A 22,445-nucleotide genomic window follows, 5' to 3' on the forward strand; every position below is an offset into this window, starting at 1 on the left:
CGCTCATGGATTAAAAGAACGAGGTACCGGTATATTCATGTAATGTGGCTACGTGGCTACGAGGTATATTCATACTACGTGGCTACGTGGCTACGCGGCTATGTGGCTACGTAACGTAGCCACGTAGCCGCGTAGCCACTGTTTTAGGTGTAGCTTCGGAGTGGCAGGGTATTCTACATCATAAAACTGATGGATGGATAGTCAAAATCCGTGCTCTGACGGAGCGTTTTATTTCGAAACAGTTAGATTATTAGTGGATAGTTTGCAGAATAGGGCGCTAAAAATATTCAGGCGCAGGCACCGGCTGATGCACTTCAAGGAAAAAACAACAGAAAACAAAAAAAAATTAAAGTATAAAACGAATCTCTCGCAGAAGACAAATGACGTTTGAGGCCTGATTGCATTTAATCGGAAGAAATTATACCATAGGTCGATAGTTCAAGGGTTTTTTTTCCTGCTAAAAATTTTTGGACGAAAGGAGAAAGGAGGAGGAAAAGGAAGAAGGAGGAGGAGTGGGGCCGACTACCGGCCCAGGCATCTCTTCTTACCTTGGACGGAAAGGACCTGGTGACGAAGTGTCTTTATTAAAGATGGCGGCGGATTCGGAGGTTACCGGCGCCACTTTGCACCTTTCTGACATAGAGAAAAACCCCAAGGAAATGAATGAACGTGGAAAAGAGGCTTCAAAACAACTGCCTGTGACTTCCAGGATAGAAATATTATGTAAAACTTTGGCATTTCTTATTGTTCTGTGCTTAGTATGTGTGCATTTGGCACGAGTCATTCGAGAAGGTAAGATTTTATTTTTGATAGACAGGCCAGGGTCGGCCTGTCGGGCGAGATAACTTCATGACATTTTACTATCCGCCAAGCACCGGTTTTTCGGTGATAAATTGCTTCAGCAGGCATTTTATTTTATATCAGATTTAGTGAAATATCGTCTTTGTTGACACTGTTTTGCTAAACAACTAGCTAGTTTCTGACACGTGTCGCAGATTTGTGTAAACACCCGGCGATATCAATCAATGAAAATCAATAATCAATAAAATCAATAATAATCAATAATAATCAATAACAATTAATTGATTGGTATTGGAAATCAATAAAAATCAATGCCCTAAAGTTGAGTGAGTATCGATTTTTATTGATTATCATTGATTGTTATTGATTAATATTGGTTTTTATTGATTATGAAATTTGTTATTTATTTTCAATTTAATGCACCTTAACAAATCATTCACTAAACTTTATTTGTTGCGAGCTTCATGTTATTACAAATCAAAGGTTTCAAATTTGTAGCATGTTTACTACAGTTTAATATTAAAAGCTTACTAAAACGTTTGATTTTCTCAAAATAATAACATGTGTTTTACTGTCAATTTCTACTTTCTTCAGTCCTGGTCGGCATGCAAGGAAAAATGTGTGCAATTGAATCACCCTAGATGTTTAAATATGCCCGTGATTTATGATGCACGTCCACACTACAATGCGCCATAAAGTTGCATAATCAGTTATTGATTATCTATGAAAATCAATAATAATCAATAGCAATTAAGACTATTTGGTGAGTGAGTATCGATTTTTATTGATTGGTTGAACCAATCAATAACAATCAATGGATTATTATTGATAACTATTGATTATATTGATTGCAATCAATGATTGATTTTCATTGATTGATATCGCCGGGGTAAACATTATTTTTAATCTTATATTAACTGATTTACAGCTGCAATCTTAATTTGAGAAGGATAATCTTAAAACACCTGACATGGTATTATCTAATTTTCATCGATCGTGATTCCCTGTTTCTTTAGCATTTTTTTTCTCAAGGTACATGAAAATTTTCATTTTCTTCAGTGATGTGAATTCAAAATAAAAACTTCTTGACCATATTATTATTTTCTAGTCTGTCTAGTCAAGGGCTATATATCCAGGGGTGAAAGTAACCTTTAGTCAGCTGATATTTATTTCCCTTTTTTCAAATTATAATAATGAATATGAGACAATGAACAATAAAGATTAAACTAGTATCAAGTACTAGTAGTATCAAACATTTATACCCCTAAATAGAGAGAGGCACTGTCAGAGTATACCCAAGAATACAACGGAAATCACTTCGAAGCATTGCTTCAGACCATGTGGAGACAGCTGATGACATATTACACCACGTTAGATTGCTTGCGGTTAGCTCTTATAATGGGGTTCGGATTTCTATCCAAAAAAATCACGGTCCTGGCAGCTGGTCGTCGGTGGCATAGTGGGGATGAATCCCGCTTGGTAAACTGACGACCCGGGTTCGATTCTTCTTGGTGTCAACTTTTTTTTAACTTAAAAAAAAGGTTAAGTGTGATGTTTACTTCATGTATGAAAAAACAAGAAATCTCACATGGTCAGAAGCAATGCTTGGTAATGCTTTCCGAATACAACGCAGTGACCCTGACCAGTGTTGAACCTGGACCACTCAATCCAAAGTCACTACACGAACCATTAGGCCCTCATGTCTTCATATTGTTTTGGTTGACAATGAAGCACTGGAAGTAACAGTTAGGCATTGGACATTGCCCTGACCCACAATGAGCGACAAAAGTCCTAAAGACAGTTGGTTGAAATAAATACTGGCATTGGACATTGCCTTGACCCACAATAAGTGACAAAAGTCCTCAAGACAGTTGGTTGAAATGAAAACTAAATTTAACATTTCCATTTTTTCACTCTAAATCCATTGCAGCTTGTGATCCACTCCCCCTCCCCCTTTTCAATGTTGTGTACAAATGAGGCAAGTTTTGCAGACAGTAAATCCAACATTGTTTCAGAGGGAAGGGGAAGGGGTGAAGGGTAAAATTTTTTCAAGGTACTCAAAAAGTGCTGAATGTCTCAACACTTTTGGTGCTCATTGCAGTTCACAACTGTACCAAATTTTATCCTCAGATACGATGTCATTACAAAAAGATGTGAATTTAGCACTATTTTTGTGTGATGCTGTTTGCTGTTCACACTATTGTGCAGTTCCAGAAAATATCCATACCCACCCCATGGAAGGTCATTGGAAATTCTGAGGGGGTGGGGGGGGGTCTAAAAAGCCATTTTTTTTAAAGGAAAGTATGGGGCTTTAACTGGAGAGGAGGGGAGGAGGGATTCAAATCAAAAATCTTCCGTGGGAGGGGTATGGATATTTTCTGGAACAACACATTTTGCAAAAAGAAATTTTGGCAAAAATGCAATCTGAAACCCAACAACCTGCCATGTTAGGCTCATGTTATTTTTGGGCTCCTGCAATCTTTTCTCTTGACATTGAAGAATTAAAGTGTTGCTGTCATTGTTGTTGCTTTGGTGACAGGTTCCAGTACTTGTCCTGGAATGTTCCAGTCTGGTCGCTGGAGAGGAAGCTTTTGGCAACCTCATGGCTGTATGATGCATTCATATACGTCAAGGTCTGTCTGTTCTTAAGGGGGGTCCTTCTTAACTACCAATTTGTTGCTAAGAAAGATTTCTGACCGTCAAATTTTGGAAACCGAACCTCCTATGGATGAGATTTTTGCACAACTTAGTTCTATTGAAGAGTCCTTCAAAAGTTTCAAAACACGGCCATATTTGACAAGTCACGTGACCGGAATAGAAAAAACCCTAAAACTGAAAGGGCGTTTAGATATAAGAATTAAAATCAGTGTCAACAGATAAAGAACGTCCATGTGCTTAATGCTTCGTATGGCTTTTAGGAAATTCGCATTATTATTAAAGTTATGGCATAATAGAGACTCATATTTTTGGACTTACTTCAATAGCGTTCCTTTCTTACATGTAAATGGTAATTCCATACGAAGGATTATGAAGAAAGATATGTTATCTCTAATTCTTTGAAAAAAATCGGAACTTAACTTTTTTCTCAAAAGTTTTAGGGATTTCAAATTCTAGCGCGCGGTTTGGGACTGGCACTAGTAAAGCGCGTGCAATATCAATTTTTTCAATGCAGTTGTCCTCCCCACCAAAAATTTACCGTTAAGCATTGCCGAACGCTTCAAAATAGCTTGCCACCAAAAACCATCTTGAGAAATTTCTTAGCAACTGCTCTAGATCTGTAGTTAAGAAGGACCCCCCTTAACTTTACCAACATTTTGGCTAGGTATTTGTTGTGGTACCTATAATACATTACTGGTAATTTTTGTCATAGTGCTCGATAAAAAGATAAAAATGAGTTTTATAGAAGGCTAAAAAACTGTAAACCTTATAATACTGAACATTTTCGACACATCATCATCATCACATCATTATCATCACCTGATGATTGACAACACGCTGACATCCATTTTTTATATATTTTTTAATAGTTTTTAGCCTTGTATAAAAAGTTCATTAATTTTTGTTTTTTTGATTTCAAATATTTTAAGACAGCTAGATATTTACTATGTAAACAACAGATTACCTAATTAGCAAAGGTCTTGTTTGATTTAATTAAGATGTCATGTCAGTCCAAATACACAATTTATTAATTAAAAATGTAAAACATTATCCAGAGTCGTTAATATTATGTCTTTCCTTCCAGTGAAATAAGGACTTGTTTACAGAATCACCCTGTGGCATTTATAGGAGATTCAAGAACAAGAACATTGTACTATGAACTGGTACAGACAGTTAGCTTGAATACAGTCAAAGACGAAGGAAAAGCTGTAAGTGTTTTAATTTGAAAAAAAAAAGTTATAATGAATACACCATTGAACCTCTGTAAATGTTCACTTTTTGTAACCAAACCCTTCTTTTGAATGGACTTGGGCTTTTAGCCAGGTGAGAGTCCAGGAATCCTATGGACAGCCATTTTTCTGAGAAAATTAATATGTATAACTGTATACAGAGGTTTTTTTTAGCAAATTTGGAAATCTTTAGATACCTTTACACTCATTACTGCAGAAAAATACCTTGCATGCTCCTCAGGCCCTCCTTTGGGGACTAAGTCAGGCCTTAAAAAAATTTTGGACTCCCACTTTTTAAATCCTGGCTAAAACCCTGAGTGGACGTTCACTGATTTGTGGAACTCTGGCTGTATAATTTTTTTTTAAAAGCTATCATTCTGAGAGCTCTAGTAACAAATGATATTTTAAAGTTAAAGTAAAGAAGTGTTTACAGTAGAGGTGGATTATACTATGTATGTGTAAAATAATTGTAAAGAAATCTATTGAAGATTGACAAAATGTATCATTTTTTTCACAGCACACTGATTTTTCTTATTATGACAAGTCAAGTAATACAAGTGTGGTATGTTGTATTATGTTCAGTTGAGTTACAGTGCATTCCATAGATTGAAAAAAATAAAAATAATTGTGAAGACTTCAGTCTTTCTTATTTTTAAATTGTTTGTCATGATAAGTTTCAATAAAGCATTGAAAATATCCTACTATATCCTACTATTACCGTGTATAAATAAAGTTACTATCTTACTAAATAAATGAAAGAAATTTAAGAGTTTTTCTTTTGATAGAAAGTGTCCAAACTTCTCTATGGAGTTTGGTTTGTGAGTGCGAGGAAAGTTTATGGTAGCAAATTTTGGGTTTGAAATTTTGCAAATTTGAGAATCTGTCAAGAAAAAAAGATTTTCTTATTTTTCTCGATTTCGGAAATAAAAGGATCTCTGGTAGAAACAAACTAAAAACATCCTCAGTTTTCTTTTCAACCTGTTAGCTAATATGGGCAAAAATGCCAGGAATTGAATTTTTAACCTATCAGATTGGTGTTTGCTTTTTCTGACTGGCATTCCTAAATGTTGCAAAGTCTGGGAAAAATGCCCCCTTGCTTGGGATAGAAGGGGATAGAAGTAAGCTTTTGAGAGATATTTGGCCTCACTTCCTCCTACATGTAGACCTCCTTCTTCAAGTTGGCAGTCAAAAAATACTTTTACAACAAAAACTTGTGTTTATTTTTGTAGTCATTTTACTGGCAACCAATGGTGAATTTATCTATGAAGGGACTGTATGATGACTGGGCCAAGGTAATGATAAAATAATTATCAAAATGTCAGTTAGCTGTTATTAAATTTAATGTGTTGAATAAATAGTGTTAACAATAATTAATGGTTATTAATTTTTTTACATGCAGCAGCTGCTGAGTAAGATGTCTTGCCTAAGAACATATTAATGCTTGTAGAATTCCCCCTGGGCACTCCCATAAATGAGCTATATAGGGATGTGCCGCTGTGAAGGTTATGGTTTTCAAGCAGTTTAGTCTGGGATAGGGTATAGAAATCAGAGAGTTTTGGTCTAGAATAGGGTATCATTTGCCGAGAAACTGATCAGTGGTATGAAGAATTAAAAAAGAAGCTTCCCTACACGTGAATAAAATCATTGTGACAACGTTGTTAACGGATGGTTTTCCATAAAAAAAAAACACTTACAGGGTTCCCTACACATGAATAAAATCATCGTAACAACGTTGTTGACGGATGGCTTTCCATAAAAAACACTTACAGTGATGCAGTTCTAAAAAGAAGCAAGTCTGGGATAGGGTAGGGATTTTTGGTATCTAGTCTAGTATAGGGTTGCAAAACCAGCTGAAGATGGTCTGGTATAGGATATTAAGGGTTTCAGAGTCCCAGCGGCACACCCCCACCCAAAAATATACAGGGTGCACCCCTCCCCCCCCCCCCGGGAATGGCCCTTATGAAACCATTGTTCTGTTCAGTAACCATAAAGAAATAAACATGCAATTTTAATATTGACATTCTTGTTCTTTCATTTTTCTGTAGAATCCACAAAAGTGTCCTCATCTTATCATTACTGGAAGTGGAACAGTAAGTTTGTATTGAATAAATTTATTGCATTTACCCAGTACACTAGACAGGAATCATTATTTCCTTACTCTGATGCTGTACACCTGTACAGGGCTCAAAATAACAGCAGCAGGGTTGGAAATAACGGCTGGTGATCGGTAATTACTGATCAAATTTACCAGCCAGAAATTAAATAAAATTTAATAAATTTTAAAGAATGTATATTTAAGTGGTAAAATCTTTATCATTTGCACCTTCACAAAAAATCACCAATCAATTTGTTTGTCCTTATTTCCATCCCTGCAGCAGGTCAACGAACAATGTCTGGTCAAGATACGGACAGATTGTCCAGTTTGCCGACCAGTCATTTTGACCGGTCATGTACATAGCTTTTATATTTTAAGTGTTATCTTAAATTCTATCGACTTTTTGATTGACTTGTCACTGTCTTGTCTTACAAGGGCATTAGCATTTTATGCCATGCAAAAATGAAGATGATCCAACAAACAACAGAAACTAGTGGTAGTTTAAAATGGCTATTTTCAATATTTTGACTGGTTAGAAACAACATGTGACCGAGCTAAAATCTGTATGGCCGGTCAACATGGCCGGCAACAGTCCAAAAATTATTTTGAGCCCTGCCCCTACCTCAGATTTTTCAAGACAAGAAAAATGGTTGGCATGCCCACCTGGCCTTGTCCCAACTTTTTGCAAGTGCTGCCAGTCCTTCTCATGTATTTTGCTTCTTACTCAATAGTCTACAATGATCATTTGTAGGTAAAAAGGTGGGGGTGAGACATGGGGGCCTGAACCTTCCACATCCTGTACCTCTTACTCCTGGTTCCTGCCCCTTTCCTTAGTGGTTCCCATCTCTTTGTGCTATTTCTATTGCAAAATATAATGAGATATTGCACAATTTTTCTCAATTTCTCCTGGTTCCTGTCACCTTGGGAATCCCACTTCCTGCCCTCATACATGTATTTCCCAATTCCTGTACCCCTCCTGCTCCCTTTCTCTCAGGTTCCTACCACTAATGAAGCAATGACTGCCAGTCGTTTGTTTACTTTAATCCTGTAAACAGTGGTAGTGTGTGCAGTGGATGTGAACTGCGTGATTTCAGATTGTTATTTTTTGGCATGTTACAGTGGACTATAAAACACCAAGGCCTGGATGCAGTCATGAATTATGGATGTAAGTCAAACCTGCTTGGGATTCATCTTGATGAAACCAAAAAATCATTAAAAATAACACTTAATGCCCCCCCTGCTTAGAAGTGTAGTTACCTTATTGTTACTTATTTTCGCGGGACTTAATTTTCGCGATTGTGAAATTAAAGACCCGCGAAAATTAATTCTAAACGATTTCTATTGTATTTTTTATGCTAATTACGTATTTTTGGCCAAATCGCGAAAATTAAGTCTCGCGAAATATTCCTGTTTCATTTTCGCGAAATTAAGTACCCGCGAAAATAAGTAACAATAAGGTATCATTTGCTCAGTAGTGTACTTACCGGTATCATTTAAACTAGAAGTTATACATTGTCTTGGTCAGATGCACAACCAAAGCCTTAATCAGAAAGTTTTAATTGTTATGTGCCTTAGTAAAGACACTGTGCTGGGCAACATGGCAGAAAAATATTGCTTTCATTTGAATGTTTACACACTTGGGTTTTTTCCCACAAAATTATAAGATGAAGCCCCTGTGCAGAATGATAAACGATACCACATGAAAGTACCGGTACTGCTCAATAGCTTTCATAATAAATATTAATGGTCACACACTAGAGTTTCATCCACAGAGTTAAAAGTTAGAACCACCTTGTGCAGCATAATAAACAATACCACACTGAAAATTATTGTGTTCTAATTTCACAGTACTTCTTAAATCTTGTTAATTTAGTAGTGAGTAGAGATAGTTGCAATACCTGTCAGGAAAGTAAAGATTTGTAATTTTTCGTTTTACAGATAATTTGACAAAGGTCAAAGGATCAATGGAGGCCTTAGTAGCCAAAAAGAGAAATGAAAGCCAGACGTCGCTTAAGCCGAAGCAGTCAAGTCCTTTTCCACCTTCTCCAGTGATTATCTGGGTTCAGCAAGGTATTTGTTTTACCATTAAGAGTAACAAGATTCGGGAAGATGTCTAAAGGACTTGGCATGTCTTTTTTTGCCCAGGAATGTACTGTAAGTTATATGAAAAGTTTCTGCGTGTCCACACATAAGGCCATAAATGCTCACTATATTTTTATTTATCATTATTTTTTATTTTGCTGCAGAGCCAGTTGTGGAATCAAAACTTCATGAGGCACGCAAAATGATTACAAATGAGAAGATTGAACTATTTAATTCAATTGCTGAAGAAATGTTGTAAGTTCACTCATATTAACTTACCCTCTATAAATTGTTTAACAAATGTTCTTCTATTTTGCTGCCCCTTTCAAAAACACACAGCCATTGCATTTTTCACTGACATCAATAATTATGATGACCTTGATGTGACCTTTTGAACCTTTTTAAGTGAACTTCTGTTTCCTGAGAGGTCCCCTAAGATGATTATTGATTGCAGCAAAAATTACTCCTGATTGAGCAGAGTTTCCAAATTATTGAAAAGTGCTAATGATATTATCATTTTCTTACGAACTCCACATTTTTACAAACAAGTCAACATGGATGTATACAGAACATACCATATACTTTTCCGTACTCTAGGTCATATAATCCCTCTAGAGACAGAACTTAATTTTTTTTTGGACTGAGACTGGGGTGTTTAATTTAAATATACTGGTAATTTGTCTTTTGCTGTAGTCAGGAAGAAAATTCCTCAGTAACAGTGATGTGGACTTCATTTCATGCAGCCAAGAATAGGCCTGACATATCAACAGATGGACTTCACTATGGACCATCAATAACAAACTTGGTAATAATAAATTACAATTAATTAGTTAATTAATTACTAAACCCTCTATGTGTGTACCTGCACATAAGGCCGTTACCAGGGAATGCTAGTGTTGCCTGTCCTTTGCTAACTTTATCACCTGCCCCTAACTCCATCCCTTCTCCTACATCTCCCGCTCAAGTGATTGTCTGTGTCTTCAACACGCCAGCACCTGGTTGAGTTTGGCTACCATCCATCATCATCGCCAGTGCCTGGGGCTCTTTATTCCTTGCACCATTGACATCTTCTTCCCTGGTATTGGTTTCTGTAGCTTAGTTGGAATGTGGGGTTGCTAGCCCCATGCTCAACCCTCCTCCTTCTCATCCAGGCTTGAGATCAGCTATGGCAGAATTAATTAATAATAATTAAATTACTTAATTATTAATTATTCAAGACATACTCTTTTTCAGAACAAATTAATTAAAATTTATTAATTATGAACCCTGTGAGGAAACTAGTAGCCAGTAAAAGCAATTCATCCCTCATCAGTGATTTCTATAATTTCCTGACTTGTAAATTTTATTTTAATTTGCTCTTAGGAGCTGAATTTAATTCTAAATCAATACTGTAACCAATACCTTCAAGTATCTGATGCCACATGTTGTGTGCCAGCACCAAGACTAACACATCTGCAGCGTAACACATTTGCTGTTTTTATCACATGGTGAGATATTTTTAAGGCTTTCGACACACGTCTCTGAAATGAAAGAAAAATTACGTGTCCCGAGCAGGATTCGAACCCGCGTCTCCCTGTTACTAGTCAGGCGTGATATCCACTACACCATCGGGTCACCACGCTGGATACGAGGCAACTTCTGTCTGTAGCCCAAACCCAATTAAGTTGGGGGGTCTAGCCATTATACACACAAATGTCTCGAAAGAAAAATGCCCTGTGGATTGACCGTGTCCGATCCAATACACACCTATAAGTTGCCTCGTATCCAGCGTGGTGACCCGATGGTGTAGTGGATATCACGCCTGACTAGTAACAGGGAGACGCGGGTTCGAATCCTGCTCAGGGCACGTAATTTTTCTTTCATTTCAGAGACGTGTGTCGAAAGCCTTCTGTAATTTATTTATTTCTACCTTTCCAAAGGCTTTCATGATTTCATAAATATTTCTGTCTGTAGCCCAAACCCAATTAAGTTGGGGGGTCTAGCCATTATACACACAAATGTCTCGAAAGAAAAATGCCCTGTGGATTGACCGTGTCCGATCCAATACACACCTATAAGTTGCCTCGTATCCAGCGTGGTGACCCGATGGTGTAGTGGATATCACGCCTGACTAGTAACAGGGAGACGCGGGTTCGAATCCTGCTCGGGGCACGTAATTTTTCTTTCATTTCAGAGACGTGTGTCGAAAGCCTTCTGTAATTTATTTATTTCTACCTTTCCAAAGGCTTTCATGATTTCATAAATATTTCTGTCTGTAGCCCAAACCCAATTAAGTTGGGGGGTCTAGCCATTATACACACAAATGTCTCGAAAGAAAAATGCCCTGTGGATTGACCGTGTCCGATCCAATACACACCTATAAGTTGCCTCGTATCCAGCGTGGTGACCCGATGGTGTAGTGGATATCACGCCTGACTAGTAACAGGGAGACGCGGGTTCGAATCCTGCTCGGGGCACGTAATTTTTCTTTCATTTCAGAGACGTGTGTCAAAAACCTTCTGTAATTTATTTATTTCTACCTTTCCAAAGGCTTTCATGATTTCATAAATATTTCTGAGATATTTTTATTAATTTTTTATTAAAATTAATGCGAATCAGCTTGTTTTGGTTTTCAATATTGATTATAGATCGTACGTTTGTGGTGGCTCATGTGGTTTTATCCATGGTCTTTTAACAACGATTTTTAATCCTGGCTTGTTTTTTTAATCTTTTACTTTTCAGCATTGTACTGTTTCTTATTATGTTTGTCTGTCAACATCTCTGGCCCGCAGAACCCAAAGGATCTGGTGGTAAGATGTTAAAACACCCTTTTAATCCTTTTGAAGGCTAATTATGACTTTCATTTTCCCAAAGATCTCCATCTTTTCATAAGCATGTAAAATTCAGCAATAAAATCGAACAACATTTCGGAGTTGTTAACTACGACACCATTTTCAAGTTCAAAATAAACTTGAAAGTGGTGTCTTGATGATTCCGAAATGTCATTTGATTTTATCCCTGATTTTTTACACCCTTTTTATTACTAAACCCTTTGCTTAAAAGGATTGCCATCTTCTTTTTGAGTTTTTCAAAAATTGCTTAGATATCATTTGAATGTTTCTAATCACGTTCTCAGTGACATTATGTTTCCAAAGATTGTCAAAGATTTCTGAGAATGATGCAAAGATGTTTTGACCATATCTTAAATCCTTTTTTTCAAACTCAGACCACCAATAAATTAATGTTAAATTATGCCATCTGTATTTAATTTTTTACAGGTGCTGAACCAACCACACCTGGAGGTCGGCCCAGCTCCTCATTACGCTGGGTCTATTCTGATAGGATGTATCCTGTTATGAAGAGTTTATTCAAAATGGGGCTCATAATGTTTTACTTTTACCTGTGTGACAGGTCAGTGTATAAACATTCAATTTCTTTATTACTTTTTTAGTACATTGTCAAGTAGATAGGTAACGAGAATAACAAAAATCAACAAATAGTGACACTGTTTGGTCTGGCACCAAATTCGTTCAAGAATTTAAAAAACAATTTACCAAATAAATCTCCTTTTTGTTTTATTTTAACTTGTCTTCTTAAGTCACTTTCCAACTTTCTGCGATTATAAAGGTTTGTTTAAAATGAGTATGCTTGATTTTTATTGTGTTTCTAAAATCATGGACAAAATTCTGGCATATACAGGTGTTACTAAAACTAGTTCGTAATACGTGATAATAAACTACACGTTGAAACTTGTTGTTTCTTTTCAATGTTAAAAATGATATAAAAGTCAATGACTAACATTAAGTGTCTTCATTTTTCTTGTTTTAACTGTAAGTTCCGGTAAAATTGCAATCATAAGATTTTGTGGGGCGAAAATACTTTTGGCATACATGTAAACTTCCCATAGAAAAACAGATTTTCCCCTAAAAAATCGTGCACCTTATAACTGAATAAATACAGTACTTTAGAATAAATCTGTGGAAATATAAAGGTGAATACATAATATTGAAATAGCATGAAGCAACTAGGCTTTTATTCTTTCTTTCAAAGGAGGTGGGGTCATAGAAGATACCATGGATCTCCATTTATGAAAGTGGGGCAACTTTTAAGAGAGGGGAGGGGAGGCTATGGAAGTTACCATGGGTAAGGGGAGGGGGCTAGAGAGAGAGGCAGTAGGCTCAACGTATTTGGGTGGGTCCCAAGCATGTAAGAGAGTTTTGACCACTTCCCTTATCACCTTTTATTAAAAGTGTGTTTCTTCGTCACTTTTTGGTTGGAAGTAGTATGACATATAATGAGCAAACTTTTGTACAAACCCTATAATGTGTTTAACTGGGGTTCAGATTGAGTTCCTTCATTGCAATTTTTCTTGTCACTATTTGCCATTTTGTAAATGTTCTCTTTTTAATTTTCAGGACAAACTTGTTTTTCAAAGAGCAGAAAGAGTACAGTCATCTTGTGTTTGTGTTGGTCCTGATTGTTTTCTTGGCACTTGGTGCATGGACTTGGGTTCCGACCCAACAGGTATGTCTTGCTGGAGTTCTGAAGTTTTCTCCGCTTCTCCGCTTGTTGTTTTTGTTGTTTTCTGACAATGAACTGGGAGGCACTTTGACGTAATGGTTGCTGTGTCAGACTCTTTCATTGAGCAGTCCAGGTTGAAAGAACACAACACAATGATTCCAGCTAATGCTCTGCAAGACACTTCACTTTGACAGTGCCTTTTTAAGCCCTGAAGTATAGAACTGTTAAGGGAACCTGGCAAAATGCTGGGGTTTAACCTGTGATGGACTAGCATGCCATCCACAGAGAGACGTATTGCTCTTAGTTTGCCATGAAAGCAAGCCCAAGAAGCTTAACATATGAAGTTATTCTTTTTGTTCACCATGCAATCTTTCTGCTGGGGTGAACTGTAGTAGATCGCCAACAAGTTTGTTTTTGGCAACTCTTATAGTGGACTATACAGGTCAGCATAGACAATTCTTGGTCTTAAGAATAAGATACTTTAGGTTGTTATCTTTAGAAAAGAATATGTTCTTTAGTTTTGTTTCTTCTGATAATATTTAGCTGTTGTGAAAATTCCATAGCATGATCAAACTTATTAAGCTTTCAAAGATGTGCTTCAGACATACATGAATCCTTATTTGTCATCAGTTCCCAATAAAACTACTGAAACTATTTACAGAGCTTTAAAGGTCTTTTGTGTGTGACACTGGGTAATTTGCTTTTTGTTCCACAGACTGTTGTGTTAAACAGAGATCAAACAAATGAGTGGAAGGGCTGGATGCAGCTGTTTATTCTCTTATATCATTATATTGGAGCAAGCAAGGTAAGAAAATAGAATGCTTTTTAATAGATGTTAAAATGTTTTACTAATCAGCACTAAAACATTAAAGAGTCCACTTTAATTATGTACTTTCAATGATGACCTGTTCCCAGTAGATCTACTGTAAGAGATGCAGTAGTATGCTGGCCTGAGTCACTGTATTGTGTTCAAAGACAAGCTCTCACATTGCCTTATGTTACTTCACCAACTCACCTACTCAGGAAACCATATGGAATATTGTTTTGATGGTCTGCCAAATTCTCAAAACCAGCATTCAAATGAATATATAGCAATTAGTCAGAAGAACTCGTGTTTTGAACACTGGTTAACCGTAATTTATTTCCGGCTAATACTGTGACTTTCTTTCTTACTTACTACAGGTGCTTCCAATTTATGTGTTTATAAGACTTCTTGTGGCTTCGTATCTTTTCCTGTCTGGCTATGGGCATTTCTCGTTCTTTTGGAATAAAGGAGATTTTGGTCTGTACAGGTTTTGTCAGGTAATAATTTAAGTGATTTCATTGAAACAGGGGAAAAATAAGTATTAAGTACGCATGATTCATTTAGTGGTGCGGTTCCAATTAATTGGAGACTGAAAGATTGCAAGTTTTCAGCACTTGAAATGCTTGGTAGAAAAGATACTGTATTTGTTACCTTAAGTGATTAACGTGGCTTTGTTCAGCGCTTTGTTACTTGAGAATTGTCAGGGCATTTTTTGATCAGTAACAGCATGAACTTACCTTTCGAAAACTTGTTTCCCTGTTTAAGCGAGTGTTGGGCATTTTTAATCTCGTACCCAGATGTCTACTTACCACGGTAGTACACATCTGGTCAAGTGCGTTCAGTTCGCCAATCTGATTGGTTGATGAACAGCTTCAGCATTTGCGCGCGGATGATGCAAAATTTGTTTCGCACGCGCGCACCGTACGTTAGCTAGTAAGAAAATATTTGGATTTGAAGGCTTTTGCGTTCGTGTTTTGAACGTTACTAATGCGAATAAACTACAGATAGTTTGAAGTTCAAACTTGTCAGCACAAAATGTTTTAAAAAGACGATATTCGTGGGTAAAAAGATTGGTAAAAAACTTTGCAAATCTGACGCGTACTTGACGCGTACAGCTAGCTTGTACGCGTCAAACACAGCGCGCGCTTTTCCCCGTTGATCGCATGAAGGCTGGGTTGAATGTTTTAATTTAGCAGCAAAACATGAGTGGCGTTTTTTTTTGTTCTTCAACACTATCTCAAGATTGTGTTACTTGTCTTTCCTTGTATAGGAAAGAAGTTCATGAGCTATTTACAGTGCCCAAGTGAGCTTTTCATCCACTAAATTGCCGAGCATGCGTAGTCGCGTTGTGTGTCACATTTCTGACACATTTGACGCGAGCAAAATCCGACTTTACCAGATGTTCTCTCCGAGGGTTGAGAAGATCTGGGTACGAGATTAGGGCATTTTAGCTGAAACACTTTGTAAAGCGACGACGGCTACCACATTTTCCCGCCAAAATGACACTGGTTCACAATTCACGCGCGCTCACTGTCTTCTATTGGTAAATCTCCTACTCGCACTAGAAGAATAAAGGTTTTATATATTTTCTCCTTTTCAGGTTATAACAAGAATGAATATCCTTGTAGCTGTTCTTTGTCTAATTATGGGTCGTCCGTATCAGTTCTATTACTTTGTTCCTCTGGTGTCGTTTTGGTTTGTAGTGATATATGCTGTAATAGCGGTGTGGCCCAGAGTCACGGCTGCTCTTGTTAAAGGTGAGAGATTTTGTTCAACTTGACAGATTATGTGTTCTGATCAAGTGTGTTCTTGCATCATGTTCCTTAATTTTCAAGGTATAGTTCGACACAGTCAAACCTAACGGACACCTCTATAACGCAGGCAACGAACACTATAATTCGGTTGCAGATACAGTGGAACCTCTCCTTTCGGACACCTCTATAAATAAGTACGGACACCTCCCTATTACGGATAGTTCACTGGGTCCGGCAAAAACCCCATTCGTTTTTCCCAAAAAATAAACCCTATAATGCGCATAGCGGACACCTTCACCCTGCTGCATATACAGTCGAAGCTCTCTATACGGCCAGATTCAGATTTTTATTATTTCACACTATTTACAACAATTAAACAATATTAACACTATTTACAGAAAATGCAATAATAAAATAAGGAAAATATACAATAGATACAAAACCAAAATAAAATGTGCTCAGTGACCAAAGAAGCATAAGCTATCGTGTTGGTCACTGACACGTTCAGAAAAACAGACAAGACACATAAATTACTAGAAATAATAGAATATGAATAACAAACGTATGTAGAATAAATATGTTAAAAGATGAATAAATCAAACTAAATATAAGCTAATATGCAGAAAACAATGAAATTATGCACAAGAGTAGGATTGGTTATTTAAGAGATAAATTTTATAGTGCTTGTAAAAGGAAGTATAAGGCAGTTTTTTCAAATCAGTTGGAATAGTTTCCCAAAGTTTTGATGAAACAAAAGAGAAGGTAGAGGTCCCGTAGTTATTATTTGCTCTTGGTCTATGAAAGTTCAAGTTAGCAGCATATCTGGTATTGTGGGTATGAACTTCAGAGGCCTGAGTAAGTGTTCTATGGAATATTGTTGGAATGTTTATTGAGAGCCACCTCTATAATACTGACACTTCCCTATTACGGACGGTTCACTGGGTCCAGGCAAAAACCCCACTGTCCCTGAAAACTTTCATAGAAAAGGTATTGGTCATATTTCCTCTTAATAAATTGGCAATACCATTACCAATATAAACTGGTTTCTAGTTTTTACCTACCTATATTAGGTCCAATTGCTCTCAGTTGAAAATTGTTTTATTTTTTTCGAGGTACAGTCAACTCTGTAAAACGGACGCCGTCGGGACCGGCTCCAACTGTCCGTCTTAGAGAGGTGTCCGTATTATAGGGAGTTTATTTACAGTAAAATGACTAAAAAACGGCAGGGACCAACACCAGGTGTCCGTCTTTCAGAAGTGTCCGTCTTATAGAGGTGACCGTTAAGAGAGAGTTGACTGTATTTTGTACTTTTTTCTTGCAGAAAACCGCAAGCATTACGTTGTTGTATTAGTGAAGTTCTTTTTTCTCTTTGGTGTAATTTCTATGATCTGGAGCTCACCGGTAAGTCATTTGATTGAAACGTTCGAGGATCAATGCCACCATCCATTAATTCAATTTTGGTGATGTTCAAACGTTTGGCCAGTTTTCTCGCGGATATTCTAGAACCCCGTGTGTGTCATGTTTGACATACCCACGTGATCTCTTACTTTTCTTTTCAGATGCTATGTCAGTGGATATTTTCCCAGTGGGCGATAAAAGAATTATTTATTGATGAGAATGACAGCGTTCGTGAATGGTGGTTCCGGTCATGGCTGGACAGATATGTAAGTGGGAGGGGAGGGTACGGCGTTGTTTTGTGAAAATTCATTCTCCAAGAATTCCGCGTGTCCGTAGTTGACATCAGCCTGGACGTTGCTAAGGAACGTGACGTAATCTTATGACGTCGAGCTGACGTGACCACTTTCGAGGTGTTCGTGCTATATTTTGATTGGACAGTAAGGATCGGAGAGTTATCGGTACGTCACGAAGATTTTCCGAACCTTATGAGAAAGTTTTTATATCTTATTCTATAAAGAATAAATGGAGACCAGTAAAAAGGATAAATATGTTAAGGTAAGGGCGTAAAATGATTGGTGTTTTCACTTTTATTATTTCTTTTTCAGATTGCGCTTTTTGGAATGGTAGTAGCCTTTGCATACTGCACTGGCAAATATCTCAAAATGTTCGACGACAACAACAAAAGAACTTTATTCTCCAGACCTGTAGGCGTTGCCTGTCTTATCTTTGCCTTTGTGGCTCTTGTGGTAAGATATATATGTTATTTGCCGGCCGGGAGGTCCGTATTTGGAAAAATTGTACCCGAGGTCTTGAGTACGGCCAGAGGCCGCAGGCCGAGGGCCGTGCTCAAGACCGAGGGTACAGTTTTTCCCAATACGGACCGACCTAGGCCGGCAAATAACGTTTTTATTTTTTTATACTTTGATTTGTTTGGAAAGGAAACCAAGGAAAAATGTGTCGCAAAATCTCTGTTTGCACACTCGCGCATTTGATTTGATTTGAGTCCGACTCGATCGACGAGCAAGAGTGAAGAATGCTGTTTGCTGTTTAATTCCGTATAAAATAGCTTTACTTAAAATGAACCGAACTCAAAAAAGGTTCAGCATATTTAATTTACACTGCAGAGAATCAAGAAAAGAAAATGAAGTCATAAATACAGCACAAATATGTAGCAAAACTTAACACATTTAAATCGATTTTAGTCGGCTTTCCGAACAATTCTCGATAAATGTTTTGAAAAGTCTTGAAATAATCTTTGCTCGCAGGGTATTAAGGCTATTTCTCTGACTCAAAAATACTCTTTGACTGGAAAGCAGTATTTTAAGCTATTCAAACTTGTATTTAACAAATTTATTATCTCTGCACTTTTCCCAGCAGAATTTTATTCTGATAAACAGTGCCAAACTGAATGAAATGCGTAGTATCCACGTACGGCACTATATTGTGATAATTAAATTGTCCGTTTTTAATCAAAGAATCTCATTTCCTTGAATGATGGCAGATAGTGTTCTGTTTTAGCAAAGCTTGACAGATAAAAAAGGCAGTTTAACTCATAGATAGAGTCTCAAAACCGCGGTGAAGTTTACCGCAATGGCGTGAAAATCATTGCAAAATGCACAAACAACGCGACGGCAAACTACGAACAGTAAACTACAACTCGATTTTTGTTGAGAAAGAAATAAATACTCGCCTTTTAAAGAACTTCGAGGCCTTTAATTCCACTGCTTTTTAGTCCTTTCAAATTTTCGACGGTTGATGAACAGTTATTTCGATTTTGGAGAGCAAAACTTTCATGTGTTCGTTCGTCTCGCGCTGCAAACTGATTTCGCGCGGAACTGCATCCCGTTCCGTTGACCGCGGTCAAGATCGGAAAATTCCGCCCGCTCCCGGAACCAATCAGATTGCAGGATTCAGTTCATCTTGCCCGCTCGCGCGCTGAGAAAAAAAAAATAAAAAACAAAACTGTTTGTTCTCTTAAAGCGCGGTTTTCTTATATCAGTGTCGTATAAGCGAAACCATTGAAAACAAACATCTGAATATAGCTCGTGACAGACGAGAGCAACTGTTGCCAAGCGCGAGAAAACGTGTAAGCTAAACTGCTTTTTACCTAAGGCGGGAAAATGTGTTACCGTTACCAAGAGCGGCAAAACGTGTGACCGGTGCCAGGAGCGAGAAAACGTGTCACTGGAGTGTTACTAGTACCATGCAAGTTCGGGAAAACTGGTAACCGGTGCCAAGCGCGGGAAAACGTTTGTAGGCCAATTGACATTTGATTTTACCTTTGCCCATGATTGGTTAAAAAACCGGCTTGTAAGCTCTGACTGGGCCGTGCACGTTGCTTATAAGTGAAGTAACTAACCACTTTTTTGTCTTTTGCAGAGTTATACTATTCAGGCTTTTACGTGTAGTTCAAAAGTCTCTTGTAACGAGACCCATTCAACAGTGTCATTTATACCTGTAAGTACAATTTATTCTTCCCGCTTTCTTCTTCGCATTCCTCTCTTTCTTTCCTTTCTCTCCTGATAGGCTATACTTTGTTCGGCTCACTGCTCCTTTCTTTTCTCCATCTCTTTTCATTTTGCTTTTCGCTTACTAGTTCCAAACACTTCTTTCACAAAAGTAAAGCGCTGTAAGTGAGATGACCCAAATAACGGAATCTACAGCTACAAAAAGAATCAAACAGGACTGCCTTCAAGATTTTTCAAGCAGGCCTTCTCCTTCCCCACCGTCTATTCTTTTTATCTATAATCGTCCTGTTTTGTCATTTCTTGAGTTTCTTTATGTTTTATTTGTTTTCGCAGATAATAGCCTTTGTGCTCCTTAGAAATGTTCCTGGCCCTTTCCGGGCAAAATTCAGTAAATTTTATGCCTGGGTTGGCACTATTTCTCTTGAGGTAAAGTTGCAAATATAAGGTTACACAAGATCGTACTCCGAAAATTAAAATTATAAGTGATGCAGTATTAAGTATTGAAGACTGTGTTTCAAGCTGCTGAAACATTCTCCTATGGGACCATCCAGGGGCTCATTCCTCTGGACCGTTTCAGGGAATGTGGGATTTGTATTGAAATAATTTTTAATGAATTTTATTGCGGTGATGAGGTGTATAGCTATGATGGTGAAGAGAATTACAACAAAGAAACTTCTAACGCAGGTTGTTATAATAAAAGTGTGATCGCGACTTAGGGACTTGTAACAAAAAAGCGTCTAGCTACGGGGCTTGTAACGGAGGTGTGACTCACGGACTTATAACGAAGGAACGTCTAAGAGGGTGGGCTTATAACGAAGGTGCTCATGTTGAAGGGGTTTGTGCAGTTCAACCCACGATAACGGGCACCTCCCCGCAATGGCCGATTGATTTTGTCCAAAGGGTGGCCGTTGACTGACTAGGGAGAAGGGTCGTCTTAAAGCGAAGGATTTTCTAACCAAGTGGGCCATGACTGTGAGATAAATAAGTGGCATCATTAGGGCTGTCCACAAGTTGCTCGAAACTTCCCAAAAATGTTTTTATGCTGAATGCACCGAAAAAGTCGAAACATTTTCGGATCTTCCTCGGAAATCTTCGGTAAACCTCGTTAATATTCGGAAAAGTTCGAAAAATGTTCGGAAACGTACGTATGGCCTTCGAACGAGACTCGGAGAATCTTCGGAAATTTTCTGTTTAGAAATTGCTCAGAATGCAATAAGTTGCTCGAAAGGAAAAGAGTTGCTCAAAGAGAAAAAAATTGCTCGAAATATGAAAAGTTGCCAAAAAGTTGCCGAGCAACTTGTTTACTGCCCTAGCCACTATGCGTTTCTAACAAACTGTTTTCTGTTCTGTTCTTTTTTTTTCAGTTATTTATAGCGCAGTACCACATATGGCTTGCACACGACACTAAAGGTGTTTTAGTATTGATTCCCGATCAGCCTCTTCTCAATGTCATCCTCACAACTTACGTGTTTGTATGCGTGAGCCACGAGATTCATAAGGTCTCTGGAATACTGGCCAACGCCCTCATCACCAAAGACATAAAAACAATGATACGAAGAGTTATATTCTTCATCTTCATGTTGATAATCATCTGGTGGCACAAGACTCGCCATGATCCGAAGCCGAAATTGGCCTGATGTTAAAGTTAACGTTTGTCGACCGAAATCGGGCCATGTCTTTGGGCGTCATTTGGTGCGCGAATTCAAGGCAATACTGAAAATACACAGGCCAACATGCATCACGTCTAAAGAGAGGATCATACGAGGGAAACAAGCAACAATCCAACTGGTGCAGCTTATTTCAAGCATTTCTCAGATTTTACAAAAAAAACACACACACACACACACACACACACACACAAATGTGGTAGTGCTTTGAACTAGCCTGCGTAAACGGGGACCTCTCGACGTTCGCTTATTTCTCCCAACACCCCCACCCCAGGGGATGTGCGGGATTCGACCCGAAAAATTCCATACTGATGACGTAGCTCTGCAGAGATCCGTGTAGTGTCTCTGATTGGTTGTTGCTTGGTTTTGAGTTCAATTATAACAGACTATCCACAGTGAAGTTGAAGCCACGTCTTACAGCGTAATATAACTACCACATGAAAGTACTGCTTAATAGCTTTCATTTGAATGGTCACACACTAGGGTTTTATCCACAGACTTAAAAGTTAGAATCACCTTGTACTAGCCTCCTTCGCAGACGTTCTTTGGGCTCGTCACGCGTTTCTTCCAAAGAGCCCAAAGAACGTCTGCGAAGGAGGCTAGCTTATACAGCATAATAAACAGTGCCACATGAAAGTACTGCTCAATAGCTTTCATTTGAATGGTCACACACTAGGGTTTTTATCCACAGACTTAAAAAATAGAACCACCTTGTACAGCATAATAAACAGTACCACATGAAAGTATTGCTCAATGGCTTTCATTTAAATGGTCACACACTAGGGCTTTATTCACAGACTTAAAAGCTAGAACCACCTTGTGCAGCATAATAAACAGTGCCTCATGAAAGTACTGCTCAATAGCTTTCATTTGAATGGTCACACACAAGGGTTTTATCCACAGACTCTAAAATTAGAACCACCTTGTACAGCATAATAAATAGTGCCACATCAAAGTACTGCTCAATAGCTTTCATTTGAATGGTCAC

The 22,445-nt window shown here is 37.8% G+C and overlaps 1 protein-coding gene across 1 annotated transcript; it reads left to right on the top strand.

Annotated features, from left to right (window-relative positions):
• The first annotated feature begins 564 nt into the window (after positions 1 to 564).
• LOC144629956 (N-acetylneuraminate (7)9-O-acetyltransferase-like) lies at positions 565 to 22,445 on the top strand. Its single transcript, XM_078488213.1, has 24 exons — positions 565 to 792; positions 3,341 to 3,434; positions 4,544 to 4,667; positions 5,206 to 5,250; positions 5,918 to 5,980; positions 6,734 to 6,778; positions 7,903 to 7,948; positions 8,722 to 8,853; positions 9,030 to 9,120; positions 9,559 to 9,670; positions 10,228 to 10,352; positions 11,587 to 11,654; positions 12,123 to 12,255; positions 13,260 to 13,368; positions 14,081 to 14,170; positions 14,548 to 14,667; positions 15,771 to 15,927; positions 17,246 to 17,325; positions 17,484 to 17,588; positions 17,928 to 18,068; positions 19,702 to 19,779; positions 20,124 to 20,216; positions 21,155 to 21,440; positions 22,056 to 22,445. Exons 1-23 carry the CDS (start codon positions 591 to 593, stop codon positions 21,425 to 21,427), a joined length of 2,526 nt encoding a protein of 841 aa, XP_078344339.1. The 5' UTR covers positions 565 to 590; the 3' UTR covers positions 21,428 to 21,440; positions 22,056 to 22,445.

The sequence above is a fragment of the Oculina patagonica genome, chromosome 11 (assembly GCF_052425735.1).
Source record: "Oculina patagonica isolate OP01 chromosome 11, crgOcupat, whole genome shotgun sequence".
In the NCBI taxonomy this organism is placed as follows: Eukaryota; Metazoa; Cnidaria; class Anthozoa; order Scleractinia; family Oculinidae; genus Oculina; species Oculina patagonica.

Bases quoted from the DNA above. Each gene is read 5' to 3' on its own strand.
- LOC144629956 (XM_078488213.1), top strand. From the start codon at position 591: ATGGCGGCGGATTCGGAGGTTACCGGCGCCACTTTGCACCTTTCTGAC. The intron at 9,671-10,227 runs GTAATAATAAAT...ATTTGCTCTTAG, and splicing joins GACCATCAATAACAAACTTG to GAGCTGAATTTAATTCTAAA. The intron at 11,655-12,122 runs GTAAGATGTTAA...AATTTTTTACAG, and splicing joins AGAACCCAAAGGATCTGGTG to GTGCTGAACCAACCACACCT.